This window comes from Athene noctua, chromosome 4 (assembly GCF_965140245.1).
Source record: "Athene noctua chromosome 4, bAthNoc1.hap1.1, whole genome shotgun sequence".
In the NCBI taxonomy this organism is placed as follows: Eukaryota; Metazoa; Chordata; class Aves; order Strigiformes; family Strigidae; genus Athene; species Athene noctua.
The window spans coordinates 19,069,703-19,090,641 of NC_134040.1; the positions used below are offsets into that span (position 1 = coordinate 19,069,703).

Consider the following 20,939-nt stretch of genomic DNA (forward strand, 5'->3'; position numbering starts at 1 on the left):
ATTGTGGGAGGACAGAAATTATTTATACAGTGAAAATTATTCTATTCCAAGTCCCAATTACTTTTATCAAATGTATAATTTTTCTTTTACTTTTTAAAACTCTCACTACATGTCCAAATGCTCTAACTACTAGGCTGTTACACCAAACATGGATAAAGTTACCTTGTTCTTTCAGGCACCTATTCTCAGCAGATCACTGTAGCTCATGAAGGTGCCTAGTATTTAGACCCACAGGCTTTAGAGAGGGATATAAATTCAGATAAATATTTGTACCTGGTGTTTTATATTAGCCAGCCCAAGTGGCTTCCTTCTCATCCTGAAGGATTCTTTAATTGCAGTTCATAGGCTCTATCTCTGATGATGAGATAGATGAGTGCTGGTGCTAAACTTAAATTTTCTACTTCATACCATTGGGTCTAGCACTGAGAATTTTAGAGAGCTTTTAATACATAATATGAGCACTTAACATATGAAGTCTAGAACTGGTGTTTGAAGACCAGCATCAAAACTTTGAATTTTACTTCCTTGTCAGCTAATGTTAATGATGACATAAGATTCTGTGTCTCAGTGAGCTTAAATTCTTTTTTAATGTCAGAATGCCAACAGTACCTAGACACAAAGCCGTATCAAACACTAACTGGAATTTTCATAGTAAGCTTTTATGTAGATTTTATTTATTTATGGAGACTTTTTACAGCTAAGAATGTGAAAATGCACACTGTAGGTGTATTGAGGTTTTGAGGGGATTGGGCTGCTGTGCACAATACTGAAACAACAATTAGTTTCAAACCATTAGCTAATCCTGTATATTAAACTACTTACCTAATCTGAATGTGGGCAGTTCAGATCACAAACTCATGGAATTGTTCACTGCAAGAGATCTCTGGAGGTCATCTAGTTCAACTTATCAAAAATATCCTATAATGTTCTTCCATGTAGATATACATTAGATTGATAAACCCACATGACATGAACCAAATGTTTTTATTTCGATTAGAAATATAGTTAATTAGATAAAACAAGCACTTTCTTTTTACTTTTTCTTTTTTTTCTTCTGTAAGAGACTAACAGAAGAACAAACAAAAGGGAAGGAATTTTCCAGAAAAGAACAATGGGAATAGTTGTATTTTATCATGCAAAACTCGAATGCACTAGACAATCAATAAATGAGGTTTATAACCTATAAAACCAGCTTTCATTAAACTTCCTGAAATTCACAAATGCAACATACAGTAATACAATGCTTCCATCAAGCCATAATTGAAATGGAAAAACCTTTGAATAAATTAGCATATTTTGAGTTATGCACAAATGTATTCTTATATGGATGGGTACTGTGATGGGGGAACCTATCTTTGAACTGGAACATTATCAGAGTTATTATCATACTGTCATTGTTTGCCTCATTTCCTAACAGCAATGGGGAAGAAAGCTATCTTAGAAATGTTTTCCCAATAAATGTCACAAGTATGGAGCTGTCTATTTAAAGTTACAGTATGTATCCTGGGACACTTTTATGCATGCATGACTTCAGTTTACATTCTCTCTGATATACAGCTGAGTAAGATCAATGTTCATCAAAACTCCTTTCACTTTTCCAGGAAAGTCTAGTAGTTTCCCAACACAGAGTTCGACAGAATTTTTGATGAGAATAATTAACCAAAATTAAAAGATCATTAGCATTTAAGTTTAACGCAGGAGTATCTTTTGTGCAGCAAAAGCATTATCTAAGTGTTTTTAAAATGGAAACATGCCATAGCTCAGGAACATTTTTAAAACTGTGAGAGACCTATCAATGTACAAAAGAGAAAGAAAGACCACATGTTGAGTGCACATTTGATAGTCTGTGCAATTTATTGTGAAGTGCCACTTGTACTAGGCCTGCCACAGAGGCATTGGTTTGAAAGGTTAATGACTGCAGCAATCACAATTCAAATTTACAAGAAATGGGATGACAGGATGCCAAATACAAAATGGAGGAGTCCCCACTGTGATGGCAGCTGAGCAATAATTCATCAACAGGAGTGCAAGAACACTGTAAAACCAGAGTAGTGGGGACAACCTCTCGAGCTGGGGGAGGGCTTAGGACTTCTGTTAAGCTCATTTTTGAAAGACAGTATAGAAGCTTTTAAGCATTTTAAATGTTGACTTTGACTACTAGCAAAACAGCCATTGCTAAGATAGGCATTTCAATACTCTTTGTGCCTTTCCTGCAGTTATCCTCTACATCTTGCTTCCTAGAGCATCAGCTGTACTACAGTCTGATCTGAGACTCTGAAGCTTTCAGGTGTGTACATAGACACAGAGATGCTCCTTCTGCTTGAATTACTTTTTGCTGAATTCGACATGTAATTTGCCTACACTGGAAAATCTAATTGATGAAAGTATCTTTAAAAGTTTATCCTTTTATTTTTGTATAAGTGAAACCTACATAACAGATCAAACCCTGTAATTACCAACACTACAGAAATATGGGATTACTTGCTGCTTTCTCATCTGAAGTCAGTCAAAAATAAATTCCAGCTGTGAGAAGTTTTGGTCATCCCTATCTCAGAACAGAGATCCTAGAACTAGACAGGATTCAGGGAAATCAGCAGACTGGAGTGAGATTAATAGACAAAAACTTTGTCTACAGGAAAAGAAGGGACTAAGTATGAAATGTGTTAGAGGTGTGTAAAACAGTGAATGTCTCAGACAATAATAGTAATGGTTATTCATTGTTTCATAGCAGAAATATTATAAATATCTTATTAAAATAAAAAGCTGCAGGTTTGACATAGAAATGAATTATTTTTCAAAGAAGGCATAATTAGTTATGGAACTAAATTCCCACAGGATGCTGTAGATGTCAGAATACTCTAGTAGGTTCAAAAAGCAATTATCACAGTTTATGGAAGAAACTTTAGTTAAAGTATGGAAGATACAAAGATGCAGTTATAACTTTCAATACAGGAAGTATTTCAGTAGCAGAGTGCAAGGTGACAGAACAGTTCCCATAAGGGGAATTATCACTCTAAATTCCCCTTATTCTTGTATTCTTTCCCTTATCTGGCCACTTGTGAAAACAGGACACTGAGGTAAAGAGATTGAGTACTGATTTTCTTCTGTTACATCAACAGTTATTTCTTTATCATGTCTGAGACTTAAATTTGTGCTTAACATATCTTGCTTTATATAGTTAAATTGTTAAAGATGTAATAAGACAGGCAAACATCAGGTGAAAATCATAAAGCACAGAGGTTGGATCTGTACAAGTTTTGATGGTGTCATGTTAAAGATGTGTGCCTGTGTGTTTCATTAAATATTTTCAGTGGAGTTTCCTTCCTAGTAGAATGATTAAACAGAATATCACAGAATCACAGAATAGTGGAGGTTGGCAGGGACCTCTGGATGTCATCTGGTCCCACACCCCTGCTCAAGCAGGGCCACCTAGATCAGGTTGCCCTGGACTATGTCCAGACAGCTTTTGGATATCTTCAAGGATGGAGACTCTACAACTTCCCTGTTTAACCTGTGACAGTGCTTGGTCACCCTCACAGTGAAACAGTATTTCCTGATGTTCCGAAGGAACCTCCTGTGCTTCAGTGTGTGCCCATTGCCTCTGGTCCTGCCACTGGGCACCATTGAAAAGACCCTGGCTCTGTCTTCTTTACACCCTCTCTTCAGATATTGATATAGATGATAACATACACATCAGTGAGATCCCTTGAGCCTTCTCTTTTCCAGGCTAATTAGCTCCAGCCCTCTCAACCTTTCCTCATAGGAGAGAAGCTCTGGTCCCTTTAGTCGTTTTTGTGACCCTTCACTGGACTCTCTCCAGTATGTCTGTGTCTCTCCTGTACTGGGGAGCCCAGAACTGGACACAGCACTCCAGGTGTGGCCTCACTAGTGCTGAGTAGAGGGGAAGAATCACCTCCCTTGATCTGTTGGCAATACTTTGCCTAATATAGCACGGGATACCATTTGCCACCTTTGTCACAGGGCACATTGCTGGCTCATGTTCAACTTGGTCCACCAGGACCCCCAGATACTTTTCTGCAAAGCTGCTCTCCAGCTGGGTGACCCACATGAAGCATACAGGGTTGGAGATATTGGCTGGATCAGAAGGAAGTGAAGCAAGAAGGGAGGTGGCCTGTGGCAGACAGAAGTGGATGACTGAGACTGTCAGGGAGAGACCATCTAAGCACAGATCATGGGAGGCACTTTAATGCCATCCTGTACCCACCAAAGCCACTCAGACTGTATTTGGTAAAAGCTACATATGTGGTGATACATGAACTAACCCACACAGGCAAGCTGCTCATAGAGCTTTAGAGCATTTTGCAGAAGAAACTGATAAACATGTAAACAAAACAAACCCCAACTCAACTGAAAGTTTTGAAATCCTTCATTTCTGAAGTCTAATGCTTGGGCTAAAGTCTACTGCTTTAACAGATTTACTTTTATAACAGTCACCAGCCCTAGGCATGCTCTATAGCATTTTTTAAAGTAATTGATAATTTTGCAATTATATTAAACAGAAAAAACATGTAGTTCATGCTCATTAGCTCAAAATAGTCAAAAATATTTATACATGCATGTCTTGAATTATGTACTGATAAGGAAATGAAACAACTGAATAAAGATATATTATTATGAACATTCCTTTGATGTAAGTAGAACCTACATCTTAGAACACAAAAGAATATGAACAGCTGGAATTCCTCTTTTCAAAAAATGGTAAAACAGTAATGAATTAAAATACTTTCTTGTCACATTCTCTTTTTCCATACTTCATTTTATGCATAGAACTATCAAGGTCCTTAATTTCTGAGGCTCTAAAAATAATTATTCTTAGAGAAACAGACAGAAGGCTTATTTTATCCACTATACTTTGTACCTTTTTGCCTTAGATAATTAGGGACATTAGTTCATGATTTGCAATACCTAGGGAATACTGTCATTAACAGGGGAATGTTCTCTGGTACCCTGAGGAAATTAAAAGCTTTTAAGAGCAATCACTGTTAATCACTAACATGCCAACATTATATACCTTCTGGAACTGGGGATGATATATAGACAAGACACATTAAGTGACTCTGTATTTTATTTGCATTGTAGGCTTTTGATTAAAATGTTGTTTTAAAACATCCGTTTGCATGACTTGCTTTCATTATAAAATACGTGACACCTAAAAATTCTGTAAGATTTACACTTCTTCTTGTACAAGCTATTGAAAATATCCTCTCTGATTCCATAGTTAGGGTTCATTGTACTTCTAGCATTATTATGATTTGCTACACAATTTTACTTGAGTGGTAAATGCTGAGGGCAAGAAGGATGAAATACAAACTAAATCAAAAGGTGATAAATGTAATTAAATTTATCTTTATCTCCAGCTCAGCAGGAGACTTAGCACCTGTACAGTTACAGTCCTCATAACTGAGTGCATAGATTAATATTACACACTCATGATTTACAAGCAATTCCTATTATTCAAGGGTTTTTTAATATCAAGTATTTTCTATCCAATGTTAATGGCATATAATGTCCCATAGAAGTATTAATCACATGAAAGATAGTAGAATAAAACAGAGAGAAAAAGGCTATTTTTTAAGAAAGCAGCTTTTTTGTATAGTATTAATAAAATCGGGGACAGCTCTTACTTTCGGTATAGAGCCAGAATTTTATAAAACTTAGTAAAGTATTTTTTGTCTTATTTCTCTGCTGTACTAGCCATGGGTGCCTTACATGCCAGCACCAAGCCCAGCACCACAGGAGAACAAATGCATGCTGGAAGCCAAGGCAGACTGCAGTCATGCACTGGGGTCCTCAGTGAGGATCCCCGATAAGTAAAATCATTGGACCTGACAATAGAGCATATCACAAATAAATCACAAGTAGTGTCTCCTAGTAAAGGGATCTGACAAGTGTCCATACTTGGGGAGCTAGGAAGGGCTGAAGAAGTCATCTATTGCCATCCACCTAACAAAAAATTCCTCTAGTGCTATTTATGCCAATTACTTCTTGTGATAGCTATCATGAACGCAAAAATAACGTCTTTCTTCTCACTGATCAAATTCTTCAGGACTTATATTGTCTACCATTATTTCATCTTTAGACAACTCAAACACAATTTTCAATCTGTCCTTGAATAAAGTGCTACTATACTAAGTTATAATTATTCTCTTCTGCATGCTCTCTAATTTGTATGCATCTTTTGGTCGTTTAAACAGGCCAATTGCTACAGAGTGATTGTTTCCTCACCTGACCAGACATGCAGTATTTACCTACTGAATCCCATGAGCTTCACTGCCAGTTGCTCTTATACTGCCGAGATTGCTGTGGCCTATCCTCTAATTGTAGGGTAAATTCATAAAGGAAGTGCTTACATTCTTGAAACCTCTATATAAGATCTGAAGTTCCTTCTTTGTGAATTTACTCTGTGCTTCCAGCAATTCAAGAGCTTCGGGTCTATGTCGTACTGTGGCCATTTCCATTTCATCTTCTACAGTGTCTGCAGAATACAAGAGACAGAGAAGTAAAGCTCAACAAGAAATATAGGATGTAGAAACATCTAACCTTGCATAAAAAAAAGAAAGTTAAATTACATTCTTTTAAAGAACTACTTTTGCAGCTTTAAAGACAAATGGCATGTTAATTTTGAACCGAGAGGGAAAGGGTATCTGTCTGCTCCAGTGGGTGCACAGAACACGGAACAGCAGTGATGATCCAGCAATCTGGATGCTATCACATCAGTACAAATAGCAATAAACTGGAAAGACAACATTCTGCAAGGGCATTCATGACATATTCAGAATGACTTTTCTGTTTCTATGACTCTCTGAGTAAAGAAAACTATTTTAGAAAACTTCAGTGACTTCAGAATACTAGAAATTTTCCCTTGGTTAGTTAATGGATGTGAATTCACTGTATCAGACTGGGATTCTCAACGTTCTTTTACCATGAAGCTGTGTTTTGGAAAGCGTGTGATTGATGTTGCATATTCAACAGTACACCTTACTTTGAGTACTGTATAACAAACCCTTCAGGGCAACATGATTATTCACAGTGAGCAGCCTAAGTGGGGAACATCAGTATTTTTGTGACCTTATCATTAGGTGAGTAAGAATGTGGATTTATACACATTCAAGGCTTACAGCTGAGTGCAGCTCCAAAAGAATGAAAGATAGCAATGCATTTTTTTTCCAGGTAGAGTTTTAAATGTGAAAGTTCATTAAAATAGCTAAAGAAACTAACAGTATGTATTGGGGGTGCCAGCCATATACCTGATCAAAAATATGAATGTGTGTATCTGTTTTTAAATATTCCCAGCAGGAAACATAGTTTATATAGTATGCCAAACTAATCTAATCAAATCACTGCATTATTCTGGTTTAAGATTTATACCAACTATAGAAATGTAACTTGAGAGCAAACAAACACACAGAATTGTCACTTCTTCAAAGCTGAGGACATATATTTTATTGCATCAGAGTGTGGGACTCTGCATTCTTAAAATAAAGTTTTATTCAGTTCAATTTTCACAAAAGCACAATATTAAAAGACTCCATTAAAACCGTATTATGCTTGGTTCTTCACATATTTTTGTTCTGCTACAACACAGTAATAATAGCTTTCAGATGCTTGGGAGAAATCTGGCATCAGAAGATACAGTTTGGCTAAACAAAAAATGAACAACCTTTAAACAAATATAATCAAAATATGCAAATTATTTGAATAAATCTTCACAAAATTGTAGGGTATTGTCTTTTCTCCTGCCAAAGAGATGTTGCTGTTGGCACTCATCTCAGGAAAATGATCTCAGTGTCACCCACAGTCTTATCTCAGAATGTCCATTGTGTCTTAGCTGGTGGACAAGCTATAAGATGTTTCTCTTTCATTTTTCTTTATAGGTTATCTCAGATAGATATAGACAACTACCATCTTTGTGAAAACTTTCAGTCTAAGTGCTATTGACAAAAAACCCAGCTGACAAAACTACATTGACCTTATGATGTTTGATAATAGTTTTAAGGGGCCAGTATCTGAAATCACAAGATTATGAGAACGTTTTGGTTCTCTTCTTAAAGAGACACGCTGAGATGCAAAGCCCTTATAGATGAAACTGGAATAAAATTGGTCCAGATTTAAGAAGCTGTCTTCCTAATCTAGGGAAGGTGTAGCAAAGTTCTTGAGTCCCATTTTAACTCTGCATAAGAACATGCAGGGTTTATTTTTCAAGGTTTTTAAAGCCTTTACATCATATTTTAAGAGATCTATCTTTCATATTCTTTATATAGTTACTAAACTCCCTATAACAATGTCATGCTGTAGATACGCAGCTGAACGTTTTTTTGTCAACTGTAAGTCAACACTAGGTGCTTATACTAAACTGACAAGGGAGTCAACCTGTAAATAGATATTGTTGTAAAGTCACCTCTGTTTGACATGTTAGGAGTTACATGGGATTTAAATGGGCTATTGTTTAGACAGAAAGGGAATTGACTGGAAATGAGCTCTCTGAGCACCCATTTGTGAAACATCTGGCTAGCTAGAGAGACATCTACAAGCTGTTCTAGAAGTTAAACGAATACACATAATAAATGTGCTGCTAGAGATAAAGGCCAGGCAATGTGATGCTGAGCATAATGTTTGGTATATCCTTAGTAATAAACGTTTTTATTGTGTTTTAATGATTCAGTGAGAACACAGAAGACTGCAGTGTAGTGATGCTGTCTTTCTGTTAAAGAAAATTTTCCATATAACAGTCTTCTCACACTCTATTTCTGTAGTCTCTTATAGATAATCCAAAAATAAGATCACCATAAACTTTCTTATAATCTGCCAACTACTCTGATTAAAATACTACAGCATTCATGAGTCGTTTGCAGGTTTTTATTTTTTTTCTTCACACTTATGGTTATCCAGGCTGGAATAAAATACTGTACTTTTTAAAATGTGTGAAAATATATCTGTTTCTAAATATTAAAGATTTCTATGGCATTAATGAAAAATTAGTTATTTCAGTTCTCCAGTTTCTTCAGCCTAAGAAAGCTAAGGGTTCTCTTTTTTTTTTTTTCTTTTTTTTCCTGTAAAAGGCTTAACATATGTCATGTGAAAAACGGAAACAAGTTCTTATTCACTCATTGATATATTAAACAAAATATTCTTGCTGATTTCACTAATGAGTAGGTTTCTTCCAGCTAAATAGTAAAAACAGTTTTTCAATGTATCTGCCACAAGAGCTATGCTTTGAACCTTTCTTTGTTCATTAAGGAACAAAATGGTACAAGCAATGCAAAAAGCAGACATATTCTTCAAATAATGGCAGTTTGAGAAGCATGTTCAAAGTTAGGGCTCAGTTCATATATGTAAAAATTGTACACATGCTTTTGTCTGCACAAACCCTAAATTATTACTCCCCTATCTATTTAATAACTGCATGCACACATGCTTTTATTTTCCGGAACATCCTTGACTCTGGTCCTGTCTCTACCACGTGCATTTAAAAGTTTATCTAAGGAAGGATGGAATTAAGTTTGGGCTTAATAGGCTAAAGCACACAAACAAGAAAAAGCATTCTTTGACATGCTTTGTTGAATGGGAATGCTGAAATAAAATTTCATCTATTCAAGTAACCTTTTTCTGCACATATTGACAGAAGTTAAGCACCTTAGTGCAAATTCAGGCTATGTTTATTTCAAAAAATTACTCAACTTAAAAATATTCCCCTTAAAATTTCTAAGGAATTCACATTATGTGGTTGTTATTGTAGGTAGTGCTGGCTTCATTCCTACTACATTACCATGTTGCTTCTTTTATGCTAGCAGAAATCAAACAGCACATTATGTCAAAATGGAATATGTCTACAGGGATATTCTTATTTAATATTTTTACTTAATATAGCATTTCATTATTGATGAGAGTACAGAGAAAAGTGCCGAAGGAATTATTTTTTACTACTTGGTTCCCAAATATGAAATATTTAATGCAAGTTTTATTTTGACTTCTGGTTTATAAAACACTGTCAGCAAGAAAATGCAAGTTTTGCATGGTCAAGGTTACTAAGACTGACTAAATATTTATTTGTTACCTGTGCAGACAAAACTCACATCACAATGTGCAAGGAATAAGGATGTATTGCTTTCAATCCCACTTCAAACAAAAAGATCAAACTTTCTATGCCTCTTATTCTATTTCTTCATTCTATTCTATGTCCCATCATTGGAAGTGTGGAAGGTCAGGCTGGATGGAGCTTTAAGCAACCTGATCTAGTGATAGAAGTCCCTGTCCATGGCAGGGGTGTTAGACTTTATGATCTTTAAAGGTCCCTTTCAACCCAAACCATTCTGTGATTCTATGATTCCATGATTCTATAACTCCTTTTATAGTCTAAGGCTATATTACTCAGGCCACATGGCTGAAAGCAACTTCTACATAATGAATTACTAGCAGATGCCATGACAGTAAGCTATTTTCAAGTAAAACACAGCTGAAGCCATCATGCAAAATTCACTGTGCATCCACATCTTTAGTGGTTTTCATCTCTGAGATCTCAAACAGTTAAAAAGGAAAGCAAGTACCACAGTCTTCTCTAGGAGCATATGAAAAAGTGAAGTGAGGTAGCAAAAAGAAAGTTGAGATCCATACCCCTGAAGTCTAGGCACTTTGTAGAGGCATGTGTTTGTAGTCAAGTTGCCTTGAGTTGTTGCATAATCACTGGACAAAAAGAACTGCTTTTGGAGGTATTTTTTTTACCCTACATTGATATACTTTATCAGAAGAGTATACAGTAAACACAGGAGCACGAAGCAGGTGTTCAGATTAGTGCCTAGAATTAAGCCAAATTAATCTAGACTGAACTGGGTCCACAGGGTTGTTTTAAAATCAGTTATAGTAGCCAAGTTATATAGGAAGACATTAGTATTATTACTATAATTTATCACTATCTAGGTATATATGTATCTAGGTACATATGTATCTAGGTATGGATGTCTCCATCTCCCTCCCTCCCTTCCCCTCTTTTTATGTGTTAGCTACCCTGGAGAGATGTTATTCCTTCACATCATATCAAAACATTAAAGGTACCATCAGTGTGGTTTTGCTTTATCTCTACATTCCAATACTTTGTTTTCAATCTCATTTTTGTTTTTCTTTCAGACACATACTTTAAGTCTCGTTCTGTAAATAGTTTGTTATGTAGTCAAAACCTGCAGAGCCAAGCCTTTCCTCCTAGACCAGTACTGCTGATACTATCCTGTGTATTGGATAGCAAGCACACACAGATATATGCATTCTTCTACACAAAAAAGACACCACTTTTCAAATACATTGAGAGCAGATATTTAATTTAACCAGTGAATCACATCTCAGTTAGCTTGAAGAGCCTAAGTGCCAATCCAGCAGCTCCTATGCGGCAGACCCTGGCACTGTTAATCTTGCCATCCAGCTCTGCACAGACAAATCTGATACCAGCCCACAAATCTGTTCATCACTTCCTTTTATACATCAATAGAGCATAAGATTACTTCAGTAGATATCTTGTCTCTCAAATGAGCAGTTAAAGAAAGTATAACTTTTGATGCATGCAAACCTAAAAAAAAAAAAAAAAAAAAAAAAAAATCAAATGAAAAATAAAACTTGCTTTGAGTAACAGGAGATGTCGTTTTGGCAGCCGAGCAGGGCAAGAGCTTCATAAGTCGCTCTTTAATGCTGCGTTTGGAACTGTTCTGAGCGTAGAGGAAACCTAAAAAATATATTATCAGGACTGTTAACATGTTAACATAGGATTGTGAACAATTTCTGTGCATGCTGAAGAGTGCATCATTATAGCAGAATCCTGATGGGAAAAGGCCAAACAGACGTCAGTCATCCTGAATTGCAAAGAGCAACCAGAATTTTTGAAGAGGACAACAAAATTGTTTTGGTTTTGTATCTTTCCAGTAAAGGTTGGGGTTTTTTTTGTATGTGTGCATCTCTTAAAAAGTTCTTTTAACCCGCTTGAAAACATCTATCAAAGAAATAGCAGATTATGTATTTGAAACAACACAAGGTAAGAGTGTTTGTAAAAATTTTAATGCTAAAATATTTTTAAGACTTTTACGTCTTTTTGATTTTGATGTTCAATATGGAAAACAAAACCAAATAAAATCTCAAAGATATTTTTTGTTGTCCTTTCTGGCAGTCTTCTAGTTCCACAGATGAATTTTCCCATATAATTCACTCAGCAAATGTGATAGCCAACCTGGTACTTTTGCCTTTTCTGAATATTAAAATATCAACCATGATGTGTAGCTAGTCTCCCTTTTCTTTAATATTTATCATTCTACATATATACAAATATAAGTATTATTTATATTTTCATCTTTAAATATTGATACGGCTGAATAGTTAATGTTCATGTGCCATAAAGCAGGTGAACAGCATTACCCTTATATACTGTGTAGGAAATTGTCAAGAGTAACTGCCTGTGAGGTCTAACTAGCCATTTTATACAAAATGGATGATACAAGCAAACATTTCCTAGATGGATATTTGCTGCAAATGACAGACTTAACATCTGTAAAACAGTTGAGTAAATTATTTATGTTCCTAAGAAAGGTAGAGCTAGGTTTGGACATAATGCAACTCCTGCAGTTTTCATCTCAACTGCATGCGCTCACAAACTGCTCTGCGATGGCTCGTTACAACAGCAAGAATGCAAAACAGATGGGGCAGGAAATAAATGACACAGCTGACAGCTCCTGTGCTAGCAGCACAGTCACCAGGATAATCCTGGGTTATCCTCACTGCTACATTTGTGCTGAATGCTGGTGTTAGTGACATGATGGACAACAGTTTCCTCCCTGTCACCAAAGCAGACAGGGTGGGACCATCCCACCTGTAACACCAAATGGAGCTTGTAGACAATCTTGAGAAAGTATGTACTTGTATTTGGGAACAGAAAGAGAAAGTGAAGATGGCTTTAAGGATATTAAACTTTGTAAATGAAAGAAAAAAATACTTCTCAGTTTGTACACAAATAAAACGGTGAAGGGAATTAAATTAAAGAAATGTGGAAAACCAGGAAAGACACAATCACAGCCTTAAAAAATCAGTCATTACCAGGCAAGTTCTGCCTCTGCAAGAACAGCAGCTCTGGTGAATGGATGAAACAATCCAGTTTCAGCACAAGGTCAGATGGACCTAAATGACCATCTCTGGAAATGTCAAAACCTTTTGATAGAAATAATAAGAATGAATACACTTGTCTGTAACCTTAACCATCTGTAACACCTAACCATCAGCTCAACTCAGAAACACTGTGCAGATAAATGCACAAAATAAAAGACAACCTGTGATCTAATGGGCATCTCAGACTCCATTGTTGTAGTTAAGAGTACAAAATCTGAGCCTTTAAATGGATACCTTGTGGTCTCAGCTGGTACTATCTGCAGTATCACACTATGCCTGTACTGTAGCTACCTGAACACAAGGGAAATTGGTTTATCTTAAAGATTTTTTTTCTTTATTAGGAATTCTTCTAGCATAGACATGATCTAGAAATATCTACTTCTAGCTTGTTAATTTGAGTTAAGGTCTGCAAAGTTTACTGTCCATGTATTACTGATATAATTACATAGGTCCACATCCTATGTAATTACTAAAGATTAATACAGTGCTTTGCAAAACCTGAAGGGACACATTATTTCCAAAGGGTTTAAAGCTCAAAGCCTTGAGTAAGCAAACAATTTTGTTACTTTTATGCTCACATAAAAGCTCATGGAATTCAATACAAACCATACGGGCTTTGCAGTGGTATGATCAAGGTCAAAAATAAGATTAAATATATGGGAGCAGTATCAGAGGAGTAACTTAGGAGGACGGTGTAATTTTTGTGCTTACTTCTAGCAGCTAATTTAAAATCTCACTAAGATCAGGGCAGAGGAGAAGGAGAATTGGTTTGTCTTCTTACAGTATGCGGAAGGAGCAGGGAAGTTTTTCACTCCCTGTGACTGGTCAGTTTATTCTGCATTCATTGCAGTCCACTGTCAGGACCTCCTGATCAGTACTACAGCTTTCAGTGGGGTTTTTCAGGAGCAAAGGACTACTTAATACAGAGAAAACATTTTGCACACTGGGGCTATGCTGAGTCAGTATTTAATACACATTAAAAAACTAGAAGTGTTAATTAAGATGTAATATTGTAATAATTTCTGTGAATTCTGTAGCTGCTTACCAAGTTTGAAACAGTTTGAGGAAAAAAACCTGTAGCCATTAAGAACCTAATTAATCTAAGATTAAAATTTATTTATTGTATAGTAAGAGATTCTTATCATATTACAAGTCTTAAAAATGGCTGTTCATGAAAAGATGAAGAGCCATGAAGCACCAACACACTGATAATGATGGACTGATGCTTCCTCCTTCAAGCTTCCAGAATAGAAAAATAGTCACTCAGCCTGCAAAGAGATATTCAGAAGCAGCTGAATTTTCCAAAGTCTTTTTGATTTTTTTTTTTTTTTTAAATAAATGGTTGACTAGAGATTTCGTAGCTGTTATCCCTAATCCAATCAGCCATGAGCTCCTCTGGGTTAACTGCAAACGTTCTTCAAATTCAGGTTAGTTAACTGGTGCTGCTTGCTCTTGGGTTAGGTAATTTGTTCCTCTGCGGTGAAAATTAAACTGTGATACATACTCTTCCCCAGAATTTACTGTGGGATCGTCCTAGAACTCGTCTCCATATGACACCAGCTGGAATTGTGGCCAACTGTCCCAAGAGGCGCTCATGCTTCACAAAATATTCTGTAACTGGAGCATGGCTTATGCATTCTCATATCTAGGTACTACTGTACTGATATATGTGCTCCATATAGATACTGGGCATACTAGATATCCTTTAGGTGTTACTGCTATTTATCATGATTTGTATCTGTAGTTGCAACTGAAAAATGCACCCACAGCTTAAACCTCTGATGTACAGATTTTTAAACTAGAGGACTATAACTCTACATTTAATAAAACTGTAACTCTACAATTAATAAAAGTTTAATTTGGAGTGTACCATGTATACACATAGTCATTACACTTTTTTTCTGAATTGACACTTTAAAAAATCATATTTGGCCAAAAGTATCCAGATCATTTCATGTGTGGGACCTAGTCACTGCACAGTGTTGACGGGCTGATGTAGATCTGACACTGCTGGTTACAAAAAAATACACAAAGAAGCACAAAATTTTTTCCTCATTAAATAAAAAATTGATATAGTCATAAAAGACTTCAAAAGATAAGGAAAAAGGATGTTAGAATATCAAAATTGTTATTGATATTTATAAGTTATTTATAATTATTCATAAGTTATTTATAAATTGTTATTTATAAATGACCATATATTTCTAATCATATACATCTATACATGGACTATCTTAACTCTTTACAGATTTACTTTTTTCAGATGTATAATCTCATCTTTAGAAAGACAGTACATATTACATATTGCTCTGTTGTTACAGAGACAGGTGAGACTACCCCAGGAAAGATATCAAGCCAAGAGATTTTTGCAGATGTTTCCAGAGACAAAACATCTCTCTTTCTAAGCATGATTGTTTTCTTTGCAAATTCTTTGTAGTCAGCATGAAAGCAAGGCAGATAGGCCACTTTTTGCTGATGTAGCAGATAAATCAGTCTGTCTCGTATCCCCACTAAGTGCACAAGATGGACTGTGCTGTGGCTGCCCTTGCCCTCGAAGTTTTGCCCACCTTTCCTGCCCACAACAAATGCCCTCTGTTCAAAGAAGCACTCTCCTCCCTTGCCTTCCACCTCATTGCTGCCTTTTTGTAATTGGATGTGGGTAATAAATGACAACGTAGAAGGCATAGTCCTAAAAGAGCTTTTGGGGCAAGTAATCTTCCTATTTATTAGGAAGTTCAAAAACTAGAAAAAATTCTCACAATAATTTCTTCCTTCACTGTCAGTGAAAGAAAAAAGTCACCTGTAAAACTACCTTTTTCCCACTCTTTTCCTTCTCCCCGTTGTGGTTTTGTTTGGGTTTTTTTTTAACTTTTCTTCTTTCTCAAAGTCTCTCTCCTTTATTTCCAAAAGACAGCAGATGAGAGTCCACTGTTTAAACCACCTTTTAGTCAGCAGTATTTACAATCCACTGGCCACATCCAATGCCTTGCTACTACAGCTAAGCTCCCAGTTGTGCTGGAAATTCGATTTTGTTCACCTACAGGGTTTTAAGTCTTCCCATGAAAACAGGAAAAATGCCTATGTTGTATTAGTTCTGAATGGGATCTTTCTGAAAAAGGTTAGTATAAGACCTGAAAGCCAAAACGCACGGGTCATTTCCCTAAATCTAAAATTTTGGTAGGAAATGACAAAGATTCTGAACACACACACACACACACACACACACACACACACAAAAAAAAAAAAAAAAAAAAAGCATGAAGTGTTTTCTTGGCATAATGGTTTACACTCAGTTTCAGCTGTACGACGGAATTTCTCCCAGGGCCTTAAGGGCTGGCAGCCCCACTAAACTTAATGGTTCAGCACAGATGGAGAGACAAGGGAGACAAAATTATGTGCAGACTTCATATTCACAGTTCAGAACTTGTGGAAAAGAGCCAAATCAAAGTATGTGTTCCTTCTGTGTAGTGAGTCTGGGAATTAAATAAAATTATGTACAACATAAATATTTATAAGTCTCAGCCTCAGTTCTTTGGAAACACCGTCAAGGAACTGTGTGAGTTGTCGTTAGGCTACCTGACAGATCATGAGCATTTTTTGCCAAGCAGGAAAACATTCTTGACAATCTCATGCAATCATATTTATAGTGATTCTACCTCTACTGCCCCTAACTTTCTGGTTTTCATTGCAAAATATACCTGTTAGTCTTACAGACTACTAAAGCCCTATAAACCACATCAGATCTGCTACAAGGAGAAGCTATGAAGGCATTGAGCTGAAATAATTAATTGCAGCATTTTAGGGACTACCTTGAAACACTCATTCAAGAGTCAGATTGCTCTCCTTCACTTTAAATTCCCTTGTACATACTGTTCTAAATCAGCCTCCCAACGGCAGATGCAGAGCAGCATCTGGTAGCCACACTTCTCTACCAATAAATTAGAAGTCAGAGTCAATTGGGAAGTCTGGAGGCCAATAGTACTTGAACATGGATTGAAAATGAAGGACAAAGAATAAGTGATCTTGTCAAAACCAGTAAGTACAGTTGGGCATTTCTGGGACTGGCAAATGGAAAAGGATGAAAGAAGAGAGAAAAAACCCTAATATCACAGGCGAGAAGAAACAGAAAAGTGTCAAAGTATAAAAAATATAAAACAAGGAAATGGCCAAACTTTTGCCCTTACAGGCTTCATTAAATTTCCAAATACAGCTTTATTATTCAGACCATGCCTTCCCATGACACACATGCTGCTCTTCAACCTGAAAAACTGCTTATGTTATGAACAGTTTCTATGCAAATGTTTAATGCAAACATTATCTAAAACTATTATAAAAATCTCCAGGAGCATAAACACTGAAAACTGCAGAGATCTTTGTCAGTGTAAAGCCTGAAAATGTACTAGTTTTTCAATACCACTTTGGTCATTTAATACTACTTAATACATGCACTCCCAGAGCATGTATAAAATTAATCTGGTCCCCTATGACAGGAAATGTATTTATACAAGATCACTTGCTTTCTTTAGAAAAATCTTACTTGAAGTGAACCATATGAGCATATGAGAGAATGCACAATGAACCAGATTTGTTTGATTGCTACTCTGAACTATGCAGTTTCTTTCATTTTTTCCCCTCCTGTTGTTTATGAGAATAGTAGAGAAGTTTTTAACTAACTGCAATATATACAAATGATCACATAATAAATTACAACAGAAAGTTAGTTATCTTGTGGGGATCTAGGAAGGAGAGAGATGAGGAGGAAGAGGTTTTTATGTTAGAGGAGAGACCAGCTGAAAGGAAAATACTTGAAGAAGAGATCCTGTATAGATGGTGCAGAAAAAATTAAAAAACACACGAAAAAACACAAAAATCTGTCTTTTACTATCCTGAGCAATAAAATAGTTGTATGTTATCTTAATGAAAATCCTAATTTATTGCTCAAAGAGATTTTAGAATTTAAAAATGCTCAATTCCAGAACAGCTAACAGCTGTTACATGTAACATCTTCTAACATAGTTAAAACCCAGTGTGTAAATAGGAATCAAAAGAGACAAAAGCACTATTTTTTTATTTTTCATTGGACTTTTATTCAAAGCTTGTATAGTTTTAGTGGAATGACAACTTCTTTCAAAGAAACAAGCAGCAAATATAAACTCTGGGACAAAGAAAATCTTTATGTAGCTCAAGAATGCTTATTTTTCATATTCAGGAAGGACACTCAAGGAAAAGTCACACTGGCTATGTCTATTCACAAGTAATTTGGTGCAACAGAAATAGATTGGCAGATGAAAGTAAGTGATGCTGAAGAACCTGAGATCTCGCAGATGGCTTATGGATATGAAGAAAGCGTGTTTATGGTGCCTAAGCAAGGTGGATACTTCAGTAGCAGTGAAATGGGGCCTAATACTGGGCAGACTTGTCTAGACATCTCAATGGTAGTGTCCCTGGTCAGTGAAGAGCCTGAATGACTGGCACCAGTGATGGGGCAGGTGAGACCCTCCAAGCACTCCCTGGCTTACAGGGCTGGTAGGCTCTGCATGGCAGGCATGGCAGCATGAACCTGTAAACAAAACCTGTTAAATTACTAATTGCAATTAAATAATGATAACAAACTGAGTTTCTCTGGTTTAGCAGAGCTTCATTGAGTTTTGCAATGGAGGAAAAATAATTGATGCTTCAATCAAAATGAAGGATCAGTTCTAAGCAGGGGACTAAAAAGCAGTGATATGCAGCACCTGTGCTGTGAAATATGAAAGCAAAGAGAGAAAAATTTTGCTGTAAAAAGACTAGAGATAGCAACCAAAGACAAAAAGATGAGTTTATCAAAAGTGAGTGACAGGTGACAGAAAGAAATCAAATGGGTGATATGAGATAAGCTAGAATGAAAAAGGGTTCAGCAGACAAACAAAAGAAAGTAAAAATGTTAAAGAGGAGTTAAGAATTAGATCATAAAAGTAAATAGGGAGGTATTAAAAATGTTGAGAGACCTCTGAAATATTTATTACCTCTATATTAACTTATCTAAACTGTGTGGATGGTATATGTGAACATGTACAATGTTGGACTCAGATACGCTTACATTTGTCAAAGGGCCAACAGCCAGAGTCAGAACAGGGGTGTAGGTGCCCCTGGTCTGTGGTTTCAGCTACTGGAGCCAGTGGGGTCTCTGTGCCACCCACTGGAGCAGGTGAGGGTCTCAGCCCCAGCCACTGGGCTGGGAATGGTGTGTGTCCTGAAAACCAGCTACTGAGGGGTCCAGCATGAGTGAGGAGCTCAGTACCGAGAGATGGAACAGAACCATAGGTCACAGTCCATGTGTCTAGTGCTGGCTGCTGGGGGGCGAGTGTCTAGTCTCCCCCAGATCATGTGTGTGTGGGGGGGTGTTATAACATCCCTTTACAAGCATATCTCTACTTTGTAGAGAAAAGTCTTTTCATGATAATTAGGACAGTTACAGAACACCAGAAAGAGATACTTTTAATGAACAATTTGTGGAGTACACCTTCATAGTGTTCACACTATTATCTAATTATTCTGAGTGGAAATAATTAACCTGCAGTGCTCTAGGCTGTTACTGTAATGTGGTTTTTAAAGGCTTTATATGAATTTAGTTCTTAGGAGAGTTGTCTTACTGAGAGCTCAGAGAACTTTCACAAAATGGTGAAATGAAATCAGTGCACACTTTTCAATACTGCTGAGTTAGCCCCAAGTGAGTCAGCTCTGACCTAGATCGTTCAGGAGCATGTCATTTCCAAGCCCACTGTCAAAGTCAACAGCAAATTTTCCACAGAGTTCAGTAGGATATGTCTGGAGCTTAAGTTTTATATTCCATACATGGATTGCTAACATTTTTCTGCAAATTTTGGTGGTTTGCGTAAAGCTCATTTTGATCTGGGGTGACATTAAATTAAACCACCTTTGTAAAGAAGGTACCAAGCCTTTCAGTTTCTAAGCTGCCAGTCTTGAGGTAAAGTGCTCTACTTTTCATTGATGATCTGTATCCTGCTTCCATAAAAATAACATTTTTGAGTAAGATGGAAGGGGGATACAACAAAGTAATGAAAAACACATTTTTCTCTTTTGCAAAGATATTTAAAGAATCCCAAAATAGTGCCATTCATTGAATGCTTCATTAAAAATATTATAAAGAAGAAATAGAAGAAAAGGGTATCAGTTTTTCCTGTTGATCAACTAGGCTTAAAACCAAGTGTAACATGATGTTTACATTTACATTTCCTTGGTACAGGGTTCTTATAAATTATTTAACATAGTTAGATGCAGTGCAGTATTCCTACTTACAAAGTAGTAAGAGTAGTCTTTTATTTCAAAAGTGTTGGTTTCCTTAAGAATGATGCAGCTACTCTTTCAGTTTACAATTGTGTGTACAGTTCCAGCTTGAAAACCACTTCTAAGCATGAAACAGATGACAGTCTTAACAAAGCACTAATTAAAAATACCTAGTATGTGCACATGATGAACTTCAGAGGCTGGGTAAGTGTGACGGATTTACAATTACGCTGACTAGAAGTAACAAATACCTTTTGTAAATCCCATTCTTTGTAAGGACCAGTATGTAATTTGTTACACAAACACGACCTTGTGCCAAAATTCAGAACTTCTACTCAATCTTCTAGTCCATCTTGACTACAGTTGCATTCTGAGTCTATAATTAATCTCAGATAGGTTTAAGAATTAATGATCTGGCTAGCACTGTTCAAATACTGTCAATCTTTCACTAGTATTCTAAAAGTCATAATTACAGAAGCCACTATGAAGCAACAAAC

The 20,939-nt window shown here is 36.3% G+C and overlaps 1 protein-coding gene across 8 annotated transcripts in view; it reads right to left on the reverse strand.

Annotated features, from left to right (window-relative positions):
- KCNIP4 (potassium voltage-gated channel interacting protein 4) overlaps positions 1 to 20,939 on the reverse strand; it is a 433,914-nt gene that overhangs the window by 41,875 nt on the left and 371,100 nt on the right. For 7 of the 8 annotated variants that reach the window (XM_074904598.1, XM_074904593.1, XM_074904597.1 and 4 more), the window contains one exon: positions 6,372 to 6,496. In XM_074904598.1, the coding sequence (XP_074760699.1) occupies positions 6,372 to 6,496 (125 nt within the window). Of the gene's footprint in view, positions 1 to 6,371; positions 6,497 to 11,626; positions 11,729 to 20,939 lie in introns of all 8 variants that reach the window. The other variant, XM_074904592.1, reaches the window with a different exon arrangement.